At 37.9% G+C, this 21,026-nt stretch overlaps 1 protein-coding gene across 1 annotated transcript in view; it reads right to left on the reverse strand.

The window, feature by feature from the left end:
- GPATCH2 (G-patch domain containing 2) overlaps positions 1-21,026 on the reverse strand; it is a 172,710-nt gene that overhangs the window by 41,790 nt on the left and 109,894 nt on the right. Inside the window, exons 7-8 of the mRNA XM_004751469.3 lie at positions 9,548-9,587; positions 2,986-3,056 (exon numbers count right to left, since the gene is read on the reverse strand). Of these exons, the coding sequence (XP_004751526.1) occupies positions 2,986-3,056; positions 9,548-9,587 (111 nt within the window). The remainder of the gene's footprint in view (positions 1-2,985; positions 3,057-9,547; positions 9,588-21,026) is intronic.

The raw sequence follows: 21,026 nt of genomic DNA on the forward strand, positions 1-21,026 counted from the left end.
CCTCTTTGACAATCAGGAAGACAGATCAATAGACAGAGTTTGATGGGTTTGGTGGATAATGAACCTTTTTTACACTGAGGAGAGACTTGAAGGAAACAGGAAGCAAGCCATAAAGATAGTTACAGTGAGAGCGAACAGCATGTGCAAGGGCCATGAGACATGAGTGGGATTGGGCGCTGGGGGAACAGCAGAGAAGCCACTGTGCAGGAGGGTTGAGTAAGAAGTGAAGTGGGAGAAGATGTCAAGGAGGAAGCGAAAAGATCTGGGCCAGATCACAAATGGCCTTGAAGGTCAACATAAAGACTTTGACTTTTACTTGAAGATTTTATTTATTTGAGAGAGAGATAGAGAGAGAGAGACAGAGAGACACAGAGAGAGGGAACACGTTGGGGTGAGGGATGAGGCAGAGAGAAGCAAACTCCCTGCTGAGCAGGGAGGCTGATGCAGGATTTGCTCCCAGAATCCCAGGATCATGACCTGAGCTGGAGGCAGATGCTTAACCGACTGAGCCACCCAGGTGGCCCCCCCAAATTTTTTTTAGAAGATCTTGATTGAGGTGTAGTTGACATAAGAAAAGTGCACAGTTAAAGTGTACAACTGGACAAGTTTGACATAGGTATAGACATGAGAAACCATCAGCACACTCAAGATAATGAAAATACCCTCATCCCACTGCCAGCCCCACTGGAACCCTTCCCTCTAGCTCCTCACTGGCCCTGTCCCATGCCCATGCTTCACAACTCATCTGCTTCTTGCCAATGCTATTGCTGTCCACTATTTTAGATTGTCTTTTGAAAAGGCCTATGAATCACACATCATTATCACTTTATACAAACAATGGTTATTTACATTTACCTACATCTTTTTCAGTTTACTGGCTCTGCATCATTCCTGAATCTCAGACTTTTTTTTTGGGGGGGGGGACCACTGTTTGGAAACACATCCTTTAAAAATTCTGGCCAAAGTCTGTTGATAGTAAATGTTCTTAGTTTGTGAAAATCTGAAAATGTGCCTACTTCACTTTCATCCAGGAAAGATGTTTTTCTAGGTACACAGTTCTAGGCTGTCTGTTAACTTACAACTCTGAAGATGAGTCGACTGTGCTCTGGGTTCCTTGCTGCTACAGAGACATCTGATGTATAGCTACCATTCCTTTCTAGACAATTTGTCCTTTCTTTCTGGATTCTTTTAAGATTTTCTCTTGTTTTGGGTATATTACACTATACCACTAGGTGTGGATTTCTTTTCTCTTTCCTAAAGATTTTATTTATTCATTTGAGAGCAAGTGAGAGAGAGAGCACAATGGTGGGGAGAAGCAGAGGAAGAGGGAGAAACAGATTCTGCTGAGTAGGGAGCCGTATGTGGGGGGATGATGACCTGAGCCAAAGGCAAATGCCCAACCGACCGAGACACCCAGGTACCCCTGGATTTTTTTTTTTTTTTAATTTATTGTACTTAGTATCCATTGTGCTTTCTGTATGTGTAAGTACAGATCTATAACTTTCACACTGGGGATTCTTAACCAATATCTCATTAAATATTGTGTGTGCATGTGTTTTAAGCCCTTCTTCATCAAAGACTCTGATTAAATATATCTTGGACTTTTTTCTGTGTTTCTTAAGGACTCTCTTACTCTCCCATCTACTTGTATTTCTAGGCTATATTCTGGTCTATTTCTTTGGCCGTATCTCCATTTCACTAATTATCTCTTTAATAATCATATTTCTCATTTCTAACAATTATATGGTTTTTTTTCATTTTGCCTGATTAATTCCAATAGTGAGCTGCTATCTGCTTATTTTATTTGTATAAATATTTCATCCACAGTTATTTATAAACTGTATACATTTTATACAGATATTGCTATAATCTTAGGAGCTGACATTCTTAGGGGTAAATATATTGGTTTTATGTTGACTATCACTGATGGTCAACTTATTATTTATTTGACAGTTTCTTTATTTAAAATATTTTATTTATTTATTTGACAGAGCGAGAGAGATCACAAGTAGGCAGAGAGACAGGCAGAGAGAGAGGGGGAAGCAGGCTCCCCACTGAACAGAGAGCCCAATGCAGGGCTTGATCCCAGGACCCTGAGACCATGACCTGAGCTGAAGGCAGAGGCTTAACCCACTGAACCACCCAGGTTCCCCATTTGACAGTTTTTGATTGTCTAAATTAGGTAGCCATGCTTGGAGAGGATTTATATTCGCTTCTTCAGAGATCTAGTGGGTTCTCAGTTGAGGTTACTTTGCACAACATTATACTTTAAAGCTCTATTGTTTCTTTGGGACAGTTAAACACAGCAGCTAGCGCCCTACCAATGGGAAACCATGGGATGCAATTTATCTGAAGTCAGTTATCTTGTTAAAAATTGAGTAAGTGTAAATCCCAGGGTGGTAGTTCTGATCAATATTCTGAGAACCATTTTCATCTAAATAAAAATTAAGTCTTCAGAAACACCACATGCAAAATTTGAAAACATACATCTTAAACAACCGACTGAGACAAATTCTTTGTTAATGGAAAAAAATAACATCAACTCAGCAATATAAAATGAGTAAGAACCAGAAGCACTTCTTAAAATGAGTGTATTTTCTATAGACTCATTTATATATTATTAGAATATACATGTTGCTCTCTCATAAGGTCTAAGTACCTATAAGTTAAGGGGAAAAAGACTTATTCTACTTTTTTAAATGGAAAACTAAAATTATTATTCTAAATCCTGATCTCGTATTGATTAGTTATGAGAAACGGAAATTTTCTTCTCATTTAAAAATACATTCTGAATGGTATCTCTCTATTCATTACTAATAATCCTGAAATCAACTCTAATAAACAATGGTTGGAATATTTCACACTGGCTCTTTAGACGGCAACTTCAAAGGCCACTCAGCTATCACTCATCCATTCATATTGGTATGGGGAGAAAAAGAGCACATGACTTACTGAGCAGAATTAAAAATGATCCGAATGGCTTACCTGCTGGCTGTTTTCACAGAACAGTTCTTCTTGTGTCCTCTTTCAGCTCGGTTATCTCTCAGAAGCTGATGCTATACAAAGTGTTAAGACAAAGTAGTAGAAACACAAATAGTTTCATTGTATTATTTTGGAAGTGGAAGGGTGATCCACTTCCAAAAGTGACACCATTCCTGCATTTGCGGTAACGTTTTTTTTTTTTTTTTTTTTTTTTTTTTTGCCTTCTACTGGTTTCTCTAACAAGAAAGACCACTGGGCTCACTGGAGATGCCGTTGACACTCTTGTAACAAAACTGGGAGCAAGCGTTGGCAATCTGACGTTTCCCTGACAGCGAGACTGCTCCGGGTGGGAGGTTCTAGAACTCAGTCTTTATCCGAGTTCTCTGGAGTAGTCTTGGTTAAAGTCACATAACCTCCCTTGCCAAGGGCCTTTACCATTGCGTTCAGCTGTGAATTTTTGAGACTTTGTCATTTACGCTGACATAAAAGATCTAATATTTTCTCTGTATCTCCTGGCCTAACATGGTTAAGAAACACACTTAAAACATTTGTTTTCAAAGAAATTATTGGCTTGGAAATACATAATTAGAAAGTATGTATATACATTTGATTGCCTCCTCAAAATGCCTCACCATCCACTTCCCTTCACACTTGGCTTTGCCGTAACTAATTGGAAAGAAAAAAATCCGAGTAGTCAATACTCTGTACTATGTGTTTGCTCAAACTGTGGCTTATCTTATTTATGCAGAAATATAATTATACACAAGACTGAGCCAAAAGGAGGATGCACAGCATATTAGAAATTAACTCTAACAAAAGTAGAAATCTTGAAGGTACTAATGCAGATAGATCTAGGTTCTAATCCTAGCTGTGCCTGTAACTAACAAGTTACTAGGTTTTAAGAACAGATTTGCCATTTACAAACTGGGCAGTCTGAGGCAAAGTACTTAACCCTCACGTCCATCTGTAAAAAGGAGCTAATATATCTACTGATAGGGTTGCCAGGAGGGTTAAACAAGAGAAACCATGTAAAATGCTTAGCACTATGACCAAAACACAAGAAGTGCTGAGCAAAATGGTTCAAATACTACCACTATGATTGTAATTAATGAGCCTGGTGGTCACTGGGTATTGTCTGACCAGGAGCAATACCTTTTGATAAAAAAAAAAAAAAAAAAAAAAAAAAAAAAACTGCTTTAAACTATTTAATGCCATTATTTGGAATTAATAATTAGCAACATTTGGCCACCTTTGAGAGGAAACAGAACTTAGATCATCAACAATGTAGTTAAATCATTTATTTATTCTTTCAGGACGGTCTTAATGATAAGTACATGTATCTTAAATTTTTCTTAAATATCTACTTCTTTCCTTCCCCACTACTACCATCCGAGTACCATGATTTTCTCTTACTTGCAAAGGCCTCCCTGCCTCCAGACTCACTCCTATCCAATCTATTCTCCACGCTGCAGCCAGTAATTCTAAAATTAGATCTAGTTTACTCTCTGCGGATAAACCCCTAAATCTTATTCAAGCCTTTCATGGCCCTTCATACTTTGATTACATTTCTAAACTCCTAATTTCTTATGTTTCCTCCTACCCCAACCTAACCTTCCTACTACTTCTTCTTTTTTTTTCTTTTTGATTTTAACGCCAGTATAGTAAACACACAGCTTCTGTTAGTTTCAGGTGTACAATACAGCGACTCGACAATTCTGTCCATTACTCAGTGCTCACTGTGATAAGGCCACTCTCCTTCCTCTGAGCCTATTTCACAAATCTCTCCACCCACCTGCCCTCTGGTGATGGTCACTAACCTCCTCTTGTCTAATTTACATAGCCCCGCCATCCTGAACTTTCTAGCTTGCCGTGCGCACCACATTCTCGCTCACCTGCGGCCCTTTGCTTCCCCTATTCATTCTTGCATCTCCAAGGTCCAGCACGGTGTCTGGTACAGTTTTAGTGCTCAGTAACCATTTGTTGAATGAATGAATGATGGAATAAATGTGATAAAGAAGTAGGGAGTGAGATCTAGTATCTGATAGGCAGCTGAAGCTCGATCTCATTATTACTATGTATAGAAAATGGCAACCATTTATCTTAAGTCCATTAATCTGAAAGTGTTTCAATTTAGAAACACTTCGTACCATGAAACAAAATTGTTTCTGAAAATAAAAATAATTAATTACTTTGGCATTTCTAAGTCTAGTGCCTTTTAAGAACATATGTACAAACCAACATTTGTGACACAGATAGCCAGAGGTGAGATGATAAAATCTCTACATCCACCTGAAATTAATAGTAGTGGCTAACTAACTTGCCTAATTTTAAGATAAAAGATATGTGAATGCTGTTTCGGCGGTTTGTGTTAAAACAGTTACAGCAAAGAACTCAAAATCCTAAACACAACATTCTAAAATAAGAATTCTATTAGTTTAGTTTTGAAAATTCAACTATAAGGACCAAAATAAATATTAGGCCGTACCTACTAGGTCTGGATAGTTCTCGGAGAGGCCACCATTGGATCAACTTAAATGAGATAGTGCCTTCTCTAAATTCTAATGTTAGAGCTCCTTCTATGATATTCATGTGAGAATTTATTTTCTCCCTCATATTTACAGTTTTGATGGGCTTTGTATACAAAAGGAGGCCAATATCGGAATTATCTAATACAGTGCTTCTATATTAAAAAGCCATCACAAATTTTCACACTTAATCAATAAAACTATAAATCTAGGTGCAACTTTGCAAATTTAAAATCAAACCAAGATAAAAAAAATACAAACTCAGATCTATGGGTCACAAATCCAATTAATTAGTATGGGAAGCTACTAAGGGGCAAAGAGGAAAAAATTAATCCAGAATGTTATTAAAACAGAAATCATGTATTTGTATTTGAAAGATTCTCAACACATTTCTGCTATGTCCCAAAGAACAAGAAAAAGGATGGCAGGGTGCAGTGGGGTAGAAGGCTAAGTCAGGTCCTGAGTTCATGGTCAAAGACATAAGAATCCTTGAGCTCTGCTGTAATAAGCAAGAGAAGCTCATCAGGGTTTTGAGAAACTCCTCGCTCTTCTTATTGATGATTTTTCTGTTTCCCTGGACTACTATCAGTGTCACAAGTGAGGTCAATTTTTAAGATTCTGACTCGACCACGCCAACTTTGATTAATAACAGAACTTCTGAATATGGTGCGAAGTGCTTCTTACCTTCCAACTTTCAGATTGCTGAACTTAGGCCAGATGGAGACACAACTCCCTGATTAGTGACCTGCAGATGTATATTAAAAAATGACCCACATAAGAATGAAAATTCATAAGCACAAAACCTAGTACAATGTGAGGTTTACAAAAAATTCACAGTTTTGAAAACTACTGCATTAAACCAGGAAGAGAAGTGTTCCTTGTGGATGATGGTTCTTACTGTCAGAAAGGGAGCAGGGGATTTCTGTGGCTCTTCATAATATTTTCACAAGATTATTAAAAGTTTCAAGTCCCTAATACAAGAGAAGAAGCCAAGAGAGGAATTTTTCCACAGAAACGCTCTCTTTACCACCTGATACTCAGAGGTATTCGCTCAGGAATATTTCTGTTAGCAGCCACTTCTCTGTAATTTCTCAAGTGTCTACCAAAGAATTTTGAATCTCTTCACAGGTGGGCTCTCAGTGTCCTCACCCTAAAGGGAGAACTAAGTAATATCTAAACTGTGGCCTAGGACTCCTTAAGATACTTGTAAATATAGTCAAAATGTCAAATCATTAGATGTTCAAAGAGGAAAAATCAGAATAAAGTAGGACCAAGAAAAAAAGGTGTTTCATATAACTGCTTTTTTCTCCTTCCTTCCATTTCTGAACCAACTTTATTGCTCTTCTGGGGCCTTTATAACTGCCCTCTCTGTGGTTTTCTCAAACATTTCACAACAGACTGTGTCATTATTGCTTTCCTGCCCCAGATTATAACCACCACAGGGGAAAGCTACATTGTTTTTCTAAATACCTTCCTTCATAAAGATAGAGAGTACCTGAAAGATAATGGCTGATGGATAATAGTTATTTACTGAATGTGTAAATGAAAGAGTGAGAAGTACACATGGTGTCAATGGGTATGGGATTTAGGACTAAAGAATGGAAAGAGGAATTGTAAGACAGAAGAAGTAGAAAGGGGTGCGCTTTCCAAAAAGTGAGGAATGTTACCCTTTCTTTATGTTGCTAAGTTGGTATGGGAAAAGTAAAAGGTCATCATGCAGGCCAACAGTCATTCATTCAACAATCTGGTGAAGGATTTTGCATTTCTTTACGTTTTTGCATTTCATCACTTGCACTGAGGTTTATTTAGCCAAGTTTACTGTGCTAGACTTAGATCTGAGTAGAATTAAGAAACGTTCATCCCTCAGAATATAAGTGGTCTCTGTGTGGTTTGTATATGTTCACCTAGGTACAATGATTTCTCAGTATTCATGGATTCCATATTTACAAATTTGCCTATTTGCAAAAATTTATTTGTAATGCCAAGATCCTACTTCCGACATTTTTGTAGTCCTTCACAGACACGTACGGGGCAGCAATAATTTGGGTCCCCTGTCCTGCACGCTCATCAGCTGAGGCCTGATGAGTAGATCCTTCGCTCGGTGTTTCAGCTCTCAGTGTGAACAAGCAGTCTGTTTAGTGCTATAGTTTTTGGATTTTTGTGTTCTTCTTTTTTATTTAATCATTTAAAGTGGCCCCCAAGGATAAAGCTGAGGTGCTGTCTGGTGTTCCTAAGTACAAGGCTGTCAGAGACCTTACAGAGGAAACATGTGCATTAAACAAGCTTCCTTCAGATATTAAGAATCAATGATATCTATATTAAATAAGGTATCACTAAACATAAATATACATCAAATAAGAATATGTATTGATCAGTAAATGAAAATCTTGTGACCTCTCAGGAACCTAACCTTGTATTTCCCTAGGAGTAGTGTTTTGGTATACGCTACTATAGGGTTCACATCGACTTTATAAACCACAGCTACTGTAGACAGTAAGAATCAACTGTACTCATTAATTAATAACCTACATTCAAGACAGAAATCTGAAATGATGTATCAAAGTTTAAACGAAAGGCAGATTTGAAAACTGGTCCAAAAGATTTTAAAAATTAAAAGCAAAAAAGAATTGCTCAACTTTTTTCTCTTTATGATATTAGCATTGTTGATTTTTAACTGTAGGAAGAAAATCTTGGCTAGAAGCAACCAGTTATACTGTGATATGAAAGACAACTTTATAACATTACTTTAATATTTCTAAAAGGTAGAAAAGGAGCTTTAAAAACTTGTATTTTGGGATAATCTATATCCTGATATGACATATTACCCAGAAGCAGCATCTTCTTGTAAGCACTGTACATAGGTACACAGAGAGACATGAACCATTTGGGAAAGCAAAAAGTCTAATTTTTACATTTTGAATAATAAGATAAACACATCACAGACATAACTTAGTCTGGTTAATTTCCAAATCTTTAGAAACAGCAGTCCATATTATACTATTATTATGAGAAATATCTTTAAAGGGGACAATCACTCCTATGGAAAAGGGCAAGTTCACAAAATACTATTAAAGCTGAATTTACATGATATTTTTCTTTAGCTAGGCTCATGTGTGTTAAAAAGTTAGTATAGTTTATAATGCACTATTTAACACCTTCTTATTATGAGTAAAAGGAACTACGGCATACACAATCAACTGTGGCTCAGCTTAAGAAATTAAACATCATGAATGTATTATCTACCTACCTACCTCTTTCCCTATCTACCTACCTACCCTTCACAGAAAATCATCCCTGTGGATGTGAGGTTGTTCATTCTCATGTATTTAAAGGCATTTCTTACATATTTTTGACCTACTTAGTAACTTTTATAATTCATAATGAGAAAAAAAATCAACAAGGATGCTAACTGTAAAATGCATATGCTTTAAAACTTCTCAAAAACCTAAGCCCTAAATTACCACAGTATGCTGAGGAGAGAAAACGAATACATTCAAAAGAAAAAGAAAAAAGTGCTTATTTTGTATGTGAAGTTCATTGAAATGAAAAGTTTTTGTTAAGGTAACTAATTACTGTGCTGCCATGTATACTACTAAGCAATAAAAGAAAAAACCTCATGGAAAAATACAATGTAAACTTGTAAGAAACTATGACCATCTTCTAAACTTCAAAAATAAAAATATTCTCTTGCTGGCTGACCTTACTTAATATTAAGGAATTTTTTGAGCATACATACTATCTTGATACCTCAACTTTGTGAAAAACAAATGTAAATGGTGAAGTCCTACAGACAAGTGACTCCCACAGCCTTCCCGTGGAGGTAACATTCGTGACAGGGGAAAGTGGCGGTAAGGGAGCATTCTGATGCTTACTGAGGATGAGGCACTTGGTTAGTATGTTAAGCACGGACACAATCAACTCCTTTTTCAATGAGCTGGGATTTCTATCTTTTCTCACAGAGCTGATCCACTACCTTGAAGGGAGACCGTTGATTCTTGAAAGAGACTAAAAAACTTCCTTTTGGGTAGAATGTTCCTTACCTGGGCATGCTCTGTCCTAGCGCCAGGGCTAAACCAATGGCTGCAGAGGAAAGAGAAAAGGAGTTAGCATGAGCCTAACGAAAAGCACGTGCTCTCACACGACCCGTCTGCACGTGCTTTAAGAAATGTATTCGCCACCAGCAACGGAGTCTTAAATATGCTTTATTTTAATGGATATTTCATGTAATTCTAGACTTACACCAATTTTGACAGAATTGTAAGAGTGCTCATAACCCAGTAATTTTCAATTTAATAAGCAAACTCAGTTAGAATTACATTTCCATTTAATTATGTTAACATAAACTGCTGGGACTGTATTCATTTTACGAATCAATTCTGGTTATAAAAATCTTCAAATGCTATCATTTACCACAACTTAATTATAGCATCGTTACAACAAATTATGACCTTTGGATTGCCGGAGTTTAAAAAAAACATTAAAAATACCAGAATATTATATCCTCTGGCTCTGCCCCTAGGAACAATCACACAAAGCCCTTGGTGTAAATTCTGGAGCGTCCAAGCTAGAGGTACCTTGAACCTGATCCTTCCACTATGATAACAAATTGTGTTCTGGCTGAGAACAAGTTCAACAACAACGTTCCGAACATGGAAGTCGCTGCAGAGTTGATGCTTCCCTTCTCGAGCTGTCCTTGCCCTGCCTTGACCCACCCGTACTCCACGGATCCTCAGGAGGGACCCATCTGGGGAGGCCTCTTCAACCTCACAACCGGGGAGTTGTGATTAGTTGCCCGCCTAGACCTTCGGCAGTATTCTGCATCAAAACTACTTGCAAGCATCAGGGGGTAGGAAATCCAGAGAAACCCAGTGGCAAATAAACCACAAAAAGCCCAGAGAGAACGATACCAATGTTATTATTAATGCTACTTGTTTTTTAGAGAACAATAATATTGAGGACTTGTGTTTCCCAAGCACTCTTTTGACACAGGACATGTATTATTTCCTCTCCTTATAAAAACCTTACAAGGTTCTTCTCACTTTCCAGGTACAGAAATGAGGCGCAGACACTAGGCGATTTGCCCACGGTGCGCACCCACCATACTATACTGCAGAAGGACAAGACACTTAAATTAAAAGGGCAGATTTCCTAAGACTTTGATGTAATCTCCAGCCTCTGTGGTACAAACACCTGGGAATAAACAGCCTCTACATTAATAGGATTTGTCTCTGCTCTTACTGGAACAACTTCTCAAGCTCATAGACGGTGATGCTCTTTGGCAGGTCACATTCTACCTTGATGTGGAATGGACACTTTTGGTATCTGTAAATGACATCTGGATTAATAACCAACTAGAAGCAAGCTATTCACCCAGACAACCCGACTAATATATTTCCCCCCTGTTAGGGATTGTGCCTTTGTATGACCAATGTATGGTTTACTAAATCATGGTGTGTAAGTGATCCTTTCAGAGTTCAAGGCAGAACAGTAGATTTAATAGAAAAAATAATCATTGATATGTTTTTGGATTAGACATTATAAAGAACTTTTGAGAAATAACCACTCTTTGTGTTTTAATATCATATCAAAGAATAGCCACAAAGATCTGGAATGAAAAAGCTAATAATATATTCCTGCCTTGTCCAACTACTTATCTGTGTGAGGCTGGATTTTCTTCATATGCTTCAACCAAAGCAACATCTCACCCCAGGTTGAAAGGAATCTAAGCTGTCTTCTATTAAGCCAGACATTAAAGTAATTTGTGCAAGCAATAGCATGTTCTCACTAATTTTTGGGGGCAAAAAAAATCGTGTATTTTAAGTTAACATGTAAAGGGCCTACTATATATTTATATATACTTATTTTTTTAGAGAGAATATGCATGTGCACGTACACGTGCATATGGGCACGAGAATGGGGGTGGGGGTGGGGGACACAGGGAGAAGAAGGGAGAGAATCTTAATCAGCCCAATACAAGGTGCAATCTCACAATCCCAAAATCACCTGAGCCGAAATCAAGGGTTGGACTGAGCCACCCAGGTGCCCCTGGGCTTACTATATTTTTTAATAAATACATAAATACTGCTAAGATTCTTCTTGTCACAAACCGAGTCTCCATCTAGCTAGTTCACTAGCCCAGTGAACGGCGGCACCGACCTTCCAAAGGACAACTAAGCTCAGCTTGGACCCCTTTCTCTTCCCTATCCAAACCACCAGCAAGTTACTTTTCTTAAACCTGCTAACTTGACTCCATTTCTCATACTGCAGAGCTACTGTGATGCTTCCAAGTTCCATTTTTTGAATATTTGGTTATTCACACCCTTACCTCAAGCAAACAAATAAATAAACAAACGCAAACCAAGGTCTGAAGGGTTGTCCACTGGTCTCGGGAGAAAGAATCCCTAAAGGGCCCACCGGCCTCAGCATCATCAGTTCTTGCTTCCCTTCCTCCTGTCTCACCCCAAACCCCCTGTTTCTCTCCCATTCTGTGCTTACGGCCAACATTGCTTTCATCCTCTGAACACAGAGCTGTGCTCTCTGCTTGACATGCTCCTCTTGTCATTAGTCATTATTTCCTTAATTCTTGGAGGTTTCATCTCAAGCTTGTTTTCCTTAAGGAAGCCTTTTATCTATCTCTATCTTTAGTTCAAATTCTTTTTCTTAAAAGTTGTCTTTTACATGGGCCCCTGAGTGGCACAGTCGGTTAAGCCTCCGACGCTTGGTTTAGGTTCAGGTCATGGGTCTCACGGTTGTGAGATCGAGCCCCATGGTGGGCTCTGTGCTCAACGCGGAGTCTGCTTGAGATTCTCTCCCTTTCCCCCATGCCTCTCCCACTTGCACTCTCTCTCTCTTCAATAAATAAATAAATCTTTATTTTAAAACATTCTCTAAATTTAGAGTACTCAGCTCACTATATAATCATCATCTGTGTGTCAGTCTGTACATACACATTTAAGTGTGTGCTTACTGATCAATGTCTCTTTTCTCAATGTCTGTCTTGTTCATTACTACAGATCTAGCACATAGTAGGCCTCGCAGATATTTTCTGAATGGATGGATAAATGAATGGCTTGAGATACAGGGCAGAGTTTTAACAACTAGAGGCACCATGTTATTCTATGAAATGAGAAGAATCACAGCAATGGCTTAGGTGGTCTTCCATATTCTTTCGGGGTCTCTCATGTTCTGTGGACCGGATGACCATGATGTAAAGATATTCCTCATTATTTTTTTCTATGAAACAAAAAGTCAATTCGAAAACTATGCTCCAACTATGCTCAAGAGAACCTTCATTTCTTTTATAAAATTGCAAATGTAAACCCAGGAAGTTCAGAACAGTGTGCCTGCTAAATCATGGGTTTTAGAATCAGAAAGATCTAGGTTTGAATACAGGCTCCGGTACTTACTAGGTAGGTGAACTGTAACAAATTACTTTTATTTTCTGAGTGCAGGTGCAATGCTGGGATTTAGAGGAAAACTATATATTTGGTTATTCGGATGATTAAAATGTATTTCTCATATATATTTGGTCTTACTCCATGGTTCCCTGCTCACAGCTCTGAAAACCCTGGGAATTTCCTCAAGTGTTGAGAGTGACATTGTTATGTTAATGAGGTGGTTTTTGGACATTCCCTGAGCCTGGGAGCTAGTGGCCAGGGGAGCCAACTATTAGACTGGCGGTTGGATTTTTCTGTCTCAATCCCTGACCTCTGGGGAGGAGAGAGGGCTGGAGGTTGAATCCATACCCAAGGCCAGTGATTTCATCAATCGTGCCTATGTAATAAAGCCTCTATAAAAATCCAAAAAGGCAAGGTTTGGAAAGTTTCCAGATTGGGGCAGAGAGAAGATGCAGGGATAGTGGTATACACCCGGAAAGTTCCCCGCACCTTCTCCCATACCCGGCCCTGGTGTATGTCTTCCATCTGGCTGTTGCTGAGTTATATGCTTTTATAATAAACTAGTAATCTAGTAAGTAAGACATTTCTCTGAATTCTGTGAGCAAATTAAATAAACCCAAGGAAGGTGATGTAGGAACCTCGGATTCATAGCCAGAATCCGACTGGGGTCCTGAGCTGGAGGCAGTCGTTGGAACCTTCGATTTGTATCTGCGGGGTCAGAAGCACAGGGAACAGCCTGGGCTTGCCAGGGGCATCTGAAGATGTGGGGCGTTAGGGGGCAAGGTGGTGTCGTAGGACTCAACCTGTAACTTGTACCATCTGATGCCATGTCTGGGTGCCTCATGGCATAACTAAGTTGAAACAGGACAGTCAGTTGGTGTCCTGGACACCTGCTTGTTGTCATGAGAAAAAGCCAGTGACAGAAATGACACGTTCTGTATGAGTGTTAGAGAAGACACACAGGAGGGGCGCCTGGGTGGCTCAGCCGGGCAAGCGTCCGCCCTCAGCTCAGGTCATGATCTCAGGGTCCTGCCATGGGAACCCATGTCGGGCTCCCTGCTCAGCGGGGAGTCTGCTTCTCCCTCTCCTTCCCGCTCCTGCTCTCTAGTGCTATCTCTGTCTCTCTCTAATAAATACAGAAAAATCTTTAAAAAAACCACACATACACACACAGGAAAAAGAAGGAGGGAAAAATCCGAGTTTTTCCATTATATTTGGTCTCTTTTTCATCTATACAATAAAATTAATCCTACTTCTCTTACAGGATTGGGAAGCTTAAACATGCTAAGAACCTGGCATAGAGTAGGTATTTAAAATAAATATTCATTTTCTTCTCCTATAGTACACGGTGAATTACAGTAATATGTGAACTTTTACTCTGTGAATTTTTGTAATAACTTCCTATTTATTCCTAAATGTCAGTAGATACACTAGTGTTCAAGTGTAATATTTACAGGATTCCCCCCCACTCCAGTTTTAGTGGGTTATCATACATAATAAATGCTGAATACAGTTCTTTTAAATTGACTTTTGGTTGAATAGAATACACTGTGTGACTTTCCAAAAGTCCGATTACGTATAAAATGGGGGTGTTGGGACTGCTTGAGAGAGGCAGTAAAAAACTGTGCATATGAAAATACTCTGGAAACTATAATATACTATCCAGATAAAGCATCATCATCATGATCATCAACCTAAAACACCTGCTTTAATAATTATTCTGTTATTTTACGTAAGTACTTTATAAAAATGTCTTATGTAAAGGACTGTTCTTATCCTTATTCCAGAGATAAAAATTAAGACACATGTAAGTTAAAACGACTTCCCAAGGGAATCACAGTAAATCAGAAAAGGAACTGATCCAGTATATTTTATTTATCTTAATCTGAAGTTGAAGCCACTTTTATTTTTACAAAGCAATAGATGCCAAATTTCAAAGTACAGAAGTATTCCCAACGAACTAACCTTTAATTCAGGCAAATCTTGCTTTAAGCAAACTTGATATTTATACAAAAGATAAAAAAAAAGTGTAAATATTTGCTTTATAAAGGAATTCATCATAGGATTACAGGAAGTTACCCACTTGCATTTAAAATAAGTTTTGATTTACATATAGTACTGCAGGTTTATAAAAGTCTTATTCTTTAAAATGAAATAAAAGCAAACACAAATATCACTTAAAAAATCAATTAATATATCATATTTACTCAATTTAAAAACAGGTATCTCATAAGTGATTGGAAAAAAGGAAAAAAGTTCTGGAACCATTTAGGGTTAGCACAGAATGGGAGATAGAGTGAATAGAAAGTAACTGCAAAAATGAAGTCTTCAATATTTTTAAAAGAAAATGTCGTCATATGTTAATTTTATATTCTGCCTTTTCTTACTTACATTTTCAGAAAGTCAACAGAATAATTAAACGTGAATTCTAAAACAAAATGTTACTTCGCAGAAATCAGATACAAATGTCTCTGCTTTAGTTGGATTGGGTATCTTGTCACTTTTTGTGCACCTTTTCATAGTTATTTTTATGACTATTTCATGTATCTGGGCTAAATATTTGCTATTCAAAGAGCCCTAACATATATTAACAACTGGATTACCTATGCAATATATGTACAGTTATATATGATTATATGAAATCTAAATATGCAGCTAGTATGACGTTAGGTATTATTTTATTAACAATCACCTTTTCCTAATTCTGCAGGCCTTCTAACTATCTGCACAGACCACATCTCATTTTACCTTTAAAACTGAGATTCCATAATCTGAGGTGTGCAGCAAAGTTGGCCGTTCACCAAATTTCTATAAGTAAGTCTTTTTAATAATTGAAGTTATTGTCAAATATAATTTTTATAGAAACTATCCAAACTTTTATTTCTTTTTAAAGATTTTATTTATTTATTTATTTATTAGAGAGAGAGAGAGAGAGAGAAAGCACAAGCAGGAGGAGTGGCAGAGGGTAAAGGAGACGGAGAAACAGAATCCCCGCCAAAGAGGGAATCCGACATGGGGCCCGATCCCAGGACCCTGAGATCATGACCTGAGCTGAAAGCATCTGCCTTACTAGTGACTGAGCCCCCCAGGTGCCTCAATCCATACTATTATTCATCAACTTCTAGGACTTTCATAACCTGAGCTGAAAACCTTCTGTGACGTAGGCTTTTTCACAATGAGTGCCCTGCTGGGCATTTGCTCTATTAACTCTGAAAACATTCTTTTTCACTTCTCAACTCAGCAGCCCTGCTTCTTTCGACTGGTCATCCCCTACCCTAAACTTGGTTCACCATGTGACCATATAAAAGCATGGTTTCAAAACTGAAATTCCTACACACTATTGTGTTGGAGCCTTTAAAATATTTTTTCCCTTACTCGTTAGAATCTGTTTTTAAGCTTGAAATGCTATGAGGTAAAATTATTTGAAGTACTGCTATATCAGACTGTTTTTGAGGTGACCTTCTAAAGCAAAACATGTATCGACTTAGAAGAATCCGATAACTGACTGAGGGCAGTACTTGTTCTTACTTCCAATTAGGAGTTGCTGAATATTTGGTAATTTAATGACCGTTTCTAGCCATTCTTTTAGATGAGTTATCACAGCTTTGAGGTAAACTGTAGTAGGGATGACATGAGGCCATGACGGTTAGTCTGTGCTTTCCCTATACTTTTGGGCAAGTATCAGGAAGGGAGTGTGTCTTTCCCTCACTAGCCAGTAGTGGAACTGGCTAACCTTCACGCCAGAGCCCATGATTTGATGCCTAAGGCATTGTGCTGCATACAGTCACTTAAAGAAGATGAAGTCTCTAACCACGGCAAACTCATGATTCGTACTAAGGTGAATGAAGTCTGTATATAGTAACTATAGTCTAGAGAATAATGTGGTAAGTATTATCATCAGGTAGAAATAAATATCACAAGGGAGAATATAGAAGGCACAGAAAATGGCTAGTGGCACTTCCGTGAAAAATGCCCAGGATTCCTGAAACGCTGTAATGCCTCCTTGACAGTCCTGGAAACGCCTACACTTCCAGACTTCCAGTCATGCCAGTAAACTTAACTGCAATTTGTCTAAACCATTATTTGTAGAACATCCTGTTACTTTTTCCTGCAAGCATTCTGTTCAACATGGGTCTTCAACCACTTTTGCATACATGTTGTCTGGCACAGTTATGAAAATATCCCCCTCACCTATTTTAGGTAGAAATCTAAAATTTTTCACCATAAATTTAAATATTTGCAGAAGATGAGTTTCTTGAAACTGTATATATTAACATTTTAGAAGAAAACCATTACACCGCTCCTCTAAATATACACATTGGGATCCGAATATCATCACTGATTTCATATCTGCTTTGACAACAAAACAAAACACTATGAAAATCACTTCTTTAAATGTTGAAAATTTACCTGGCTTATTTTCTCCCTGAATTTCCAATATCACTTTCACATAGAAGTTTATCCTAATGTAATATCTTTTTATGCTCAAAAGTCTTTTATTAGTAACCTTGCCGTATTCCTTTGCAACAATAATGTGTGTCTTTGTCTATCTATCCATCCATCCAGTTTTCTTAAATTTCTGTGACTATAAAACTAGAGTTAATAAATTATTTTCATGAATATATTGGTCAGTCAACACTGGTAACTACTCTTAGTTGATAAGTTATTTAAGATCTGAAAAAGTTATCATTAGTATTTAATTAATGAAACCAGCATAAATGTTTTGATAGCCCTAAACATAATACAATTTTATTAGGAGTGGCATAAAAAACCTTTTCCTCCAAACTAGTTCATGTAACCATTGACGAGTATTATCCTTTATTATTGATTCTATTCACACTTCTTATTTTTATCAATTTGAGTGCTCAGAAACCTTGTTCACAAGTGAGTGGAAATAAAAAGAACCTGGTTAGAGCAATCATTTGATTATCAAACTCCTTCAGAGATTTATGCCAAAAATCACACAATGATTTATAGATTAAAGAGAATTTTTAACAATCCAACAACTAAAAATAATTAGAAACTATCTACCTAATTTGCAAAAGGCTTTGTGATTTGGTCATTAGATTCAATCTGTCAACATACAATATCAGCACAGTATTTGGAATGTCCCTCTGTTTGGAACCCAAAAGGATTTTACACTGTGAAGCAATGTGCCAAAGTAAGAGTAGGACTGCAGGGTGTAGGGAGAGAGGGGGGGTGCTGGAGGGGGAGTGTCTTTTTTTCCAAAGTGGAAAAAAACCAATTGTGAAAAATGAGAATCAGCAAAGTAACCAAGTCTAATGATTTCAGGAAAGAAGGTCTATAAATATGGAAGCGAAGGAATCTGGAAATTGACTCCCTTAAAACTCTTGGTGACCAGGATTGCCTTAGAAATTATTTACATATCCTGAGGGTATAAATATCTTGGTTTTTTTTTCTATTATGAGACACCAAATGTGGCAGCAGGAGTCAGTTTTATGTATCTAACTTTATAATAAGGAACAGGTTGAATGAAGTATGGACTTAATTATCTGGGAAGAAAGTCAGGGAGGCATATAACTAAAACTATGTCCGTACTTACCTCAAACACTATATACCTTCTCCTGTTAAAGGAAATGTTAGGAAAATTTCAGATATTGGGTTTCCTCCCCAAGATAATGAAAGAGACAAAACGAAGCACAAATGTGGTCAGTTTTTAAACTGACTAGAGAAAGAGGCCAGCACTAACAGATAACTCAAATGGGACTGTGTGTGTGTTTTGTGTGTGTGTGTGTGTGTGTGTGTGTGTGTAGTGTAAAATATGCCTGCACACTTATTTATTTGTATAAAATAAAATTCTCATAATGCTGTATCCTATGGTATCTCCCAAAAAGAAACTTGTAGAATGAGGACTACAAGGCACCTTCTTCATTTGCTCTACATGGGTAAGGGCAGGCCTAAAGAAAGGGATAAAAATACAGATTTGCTAAAAAAGGTACTTCAGTCTAGAGATTACAATTCAAGTTTAAGGAGAGACTCATAATTAGGGAAAGTCAGGTTTGGAATTCCCATGTGGAAGCAGGCAGTGGCATGGAAGCTAGAGTGAACAGGGCTATGACTGCCATGACTATGGCTCTGGTCTAGACCTTCTTCAGAGTAGAGGTTTCTTAAAGATGGTACCTAACCTCTGGAGGACATTGTTTCACATGGCTCAAGGCAAAAGCCTTTATTTAGCATAAAAGCTAAGTAAGGATATAGGAAAGACATCATGGCCACTAACATTTCCAGGCGAGGAATAGTAACCATAAACACAACAGAAACCTACTATATTCTTGAAGGAATCCTAATGCCTAAACAAACAACGTGGCCACTTGTGACTTTAAACTACTGCTGATAGTCACTAACCAGAAAGGGGCTGCTAGGGACAAAGATGGTGACAGAGGAGGCCACTGAACTCTCCCTTTCCATAGACACACCAATTGTACATCTATAAGTGGATAGATAAGTGTGCAGGCATATTTTACACTACACACACACACACATCTATAAGTGGATAATAATTTCCTCTGAGAGAAATGCATAAACTACTTGAGTGACTCCTACATGTCGAGCAGATGAGGAAAAAACTCACACTGAAGTAGGTAGGAAACAGAGAAAGTAGGTAGGAGACACATTCTCACCATAATCCCACCCCAGCACTAAGCCATATACTCAGTAAGAAACCCCAAATTCCCAACTTCTCCCTGTGGGGCACAGGGTTTGGAACATACTCCTAGTATTCCAAACTTTCAGGACTCTCACCCTGGGATGGGGCCCTGAAACATCTAGCTCTGTAAACCAATGGGGCTTCTGTCCACAAGACACATAGGACTATAGAAAGCAAACAGGCAGTTCTTAATGGGCATGCAAACACTTACCACAGCAAAAACAGTTCTAAGAGGAAAGTTTATGGTGATAAAAGCCTACATTAGGATATTAGGGGGGAAAAAAGGATCTCAAGTAAACAACTTTATACCTCAAGGAGGTATACACAGAAAAAATCGGCCAAACAAAAAACCCCCCAAAAACTAAGCCCAAAACTAGCAAAAAGAAGGAAATACCAAAGATTACAGTGTAAGTAAACAAAATAGAAAAGATAACAGAACTGGATGAATGAAACTAAAAGCTAGATTTTATAGAGAGAGAACAGACAACACTTTGTCTAGATTAAGAAAAAAGAGAGAAAACTAAAATAAATTAAATCAGAAATGAAGAGAAGACATTGCAACTGTTAACACAGAAATACTAAGGATCATAAGAAACTACTATAAACCATTACATGCCAACATATTAGATACCATAGAAATGGATAAATTCCTAGAAATACAGTCTACCAATTTCAAATAATAATTAGATAATCTGAACAGACCAACTTCTAGTAAGGAGATTGAAGCAGTAATCAAAAACCTCCCCAGAAAAGAAAAGTCCAGGACCATACGACTTTACTGGTGAATTCTACCAAACATTTAAAGAAGAATTAATAGACAGTCATCGTACTATACTGAACTCCACAAAGACACTTCTGGGGCAAGGGAGAGTCAGACAGGCACTGGATGACTGTGCCTCATTGAAGAAAAATAAGTAAACATGGACAAAGAAGGTCCCAAAAAGCTGAGGGGCAAAATTTCATCATATGCATCCCTTGTGCAAACTTTCCAGCACAGAAGCATCCAGATGCTTCAGTTAACTTCTCGGAGTTTTCTAAGAAGTGTTCAGAGAGGTAGGAAAACCATGTCTTTTAAAATGGAAAAAAAAAAAAAAATGGGGGCATTTGGGTAGCTCAGGCAGTTAGACGTTCAACTCCTGGTTTTGGCTTATGTCATGATCTCACTGTCAGGAGACTGAGCCCCATGTCAGGCTCTGTACACAGTTCAGAGTCTGCTTGAGATTCTTCCCACCCCCCCACCCCCCTCCCCGCATTTGCATGCGTGCTCTTTCTAGAATAAACAAAATCTAAAAAAAAAAAAAAAAAAAATTGAAGACATGGCAAAGGTGGACAAGGCCCGTGACGAAAGAAAAATGAAAAGTTACATCCTTCCTAAAGGGGAAACCAAAAAAAGTTCAAGGATCACAATGTACCCAAGAGGACTCTTGTGGCCTTTTTCTTGTTTTGTTCTGAGTA

The sequence above is a fragment of the Mustela putorius genome, unplaced genomic scaffold (assembly GCF_011764305.1).
Source record: "Mustela putorius furo isolate JIRA1106 unplaced genomic scaffold, ASM1176430v1.1 tig00000508_pilon_pilon_pilon, whole genome shotgun sequence".
NCBI lineage: Eukaryota > Metazoa > Chordata > Mammalia > Carnivora > Mustelidae > Mustela > Mustela putorius.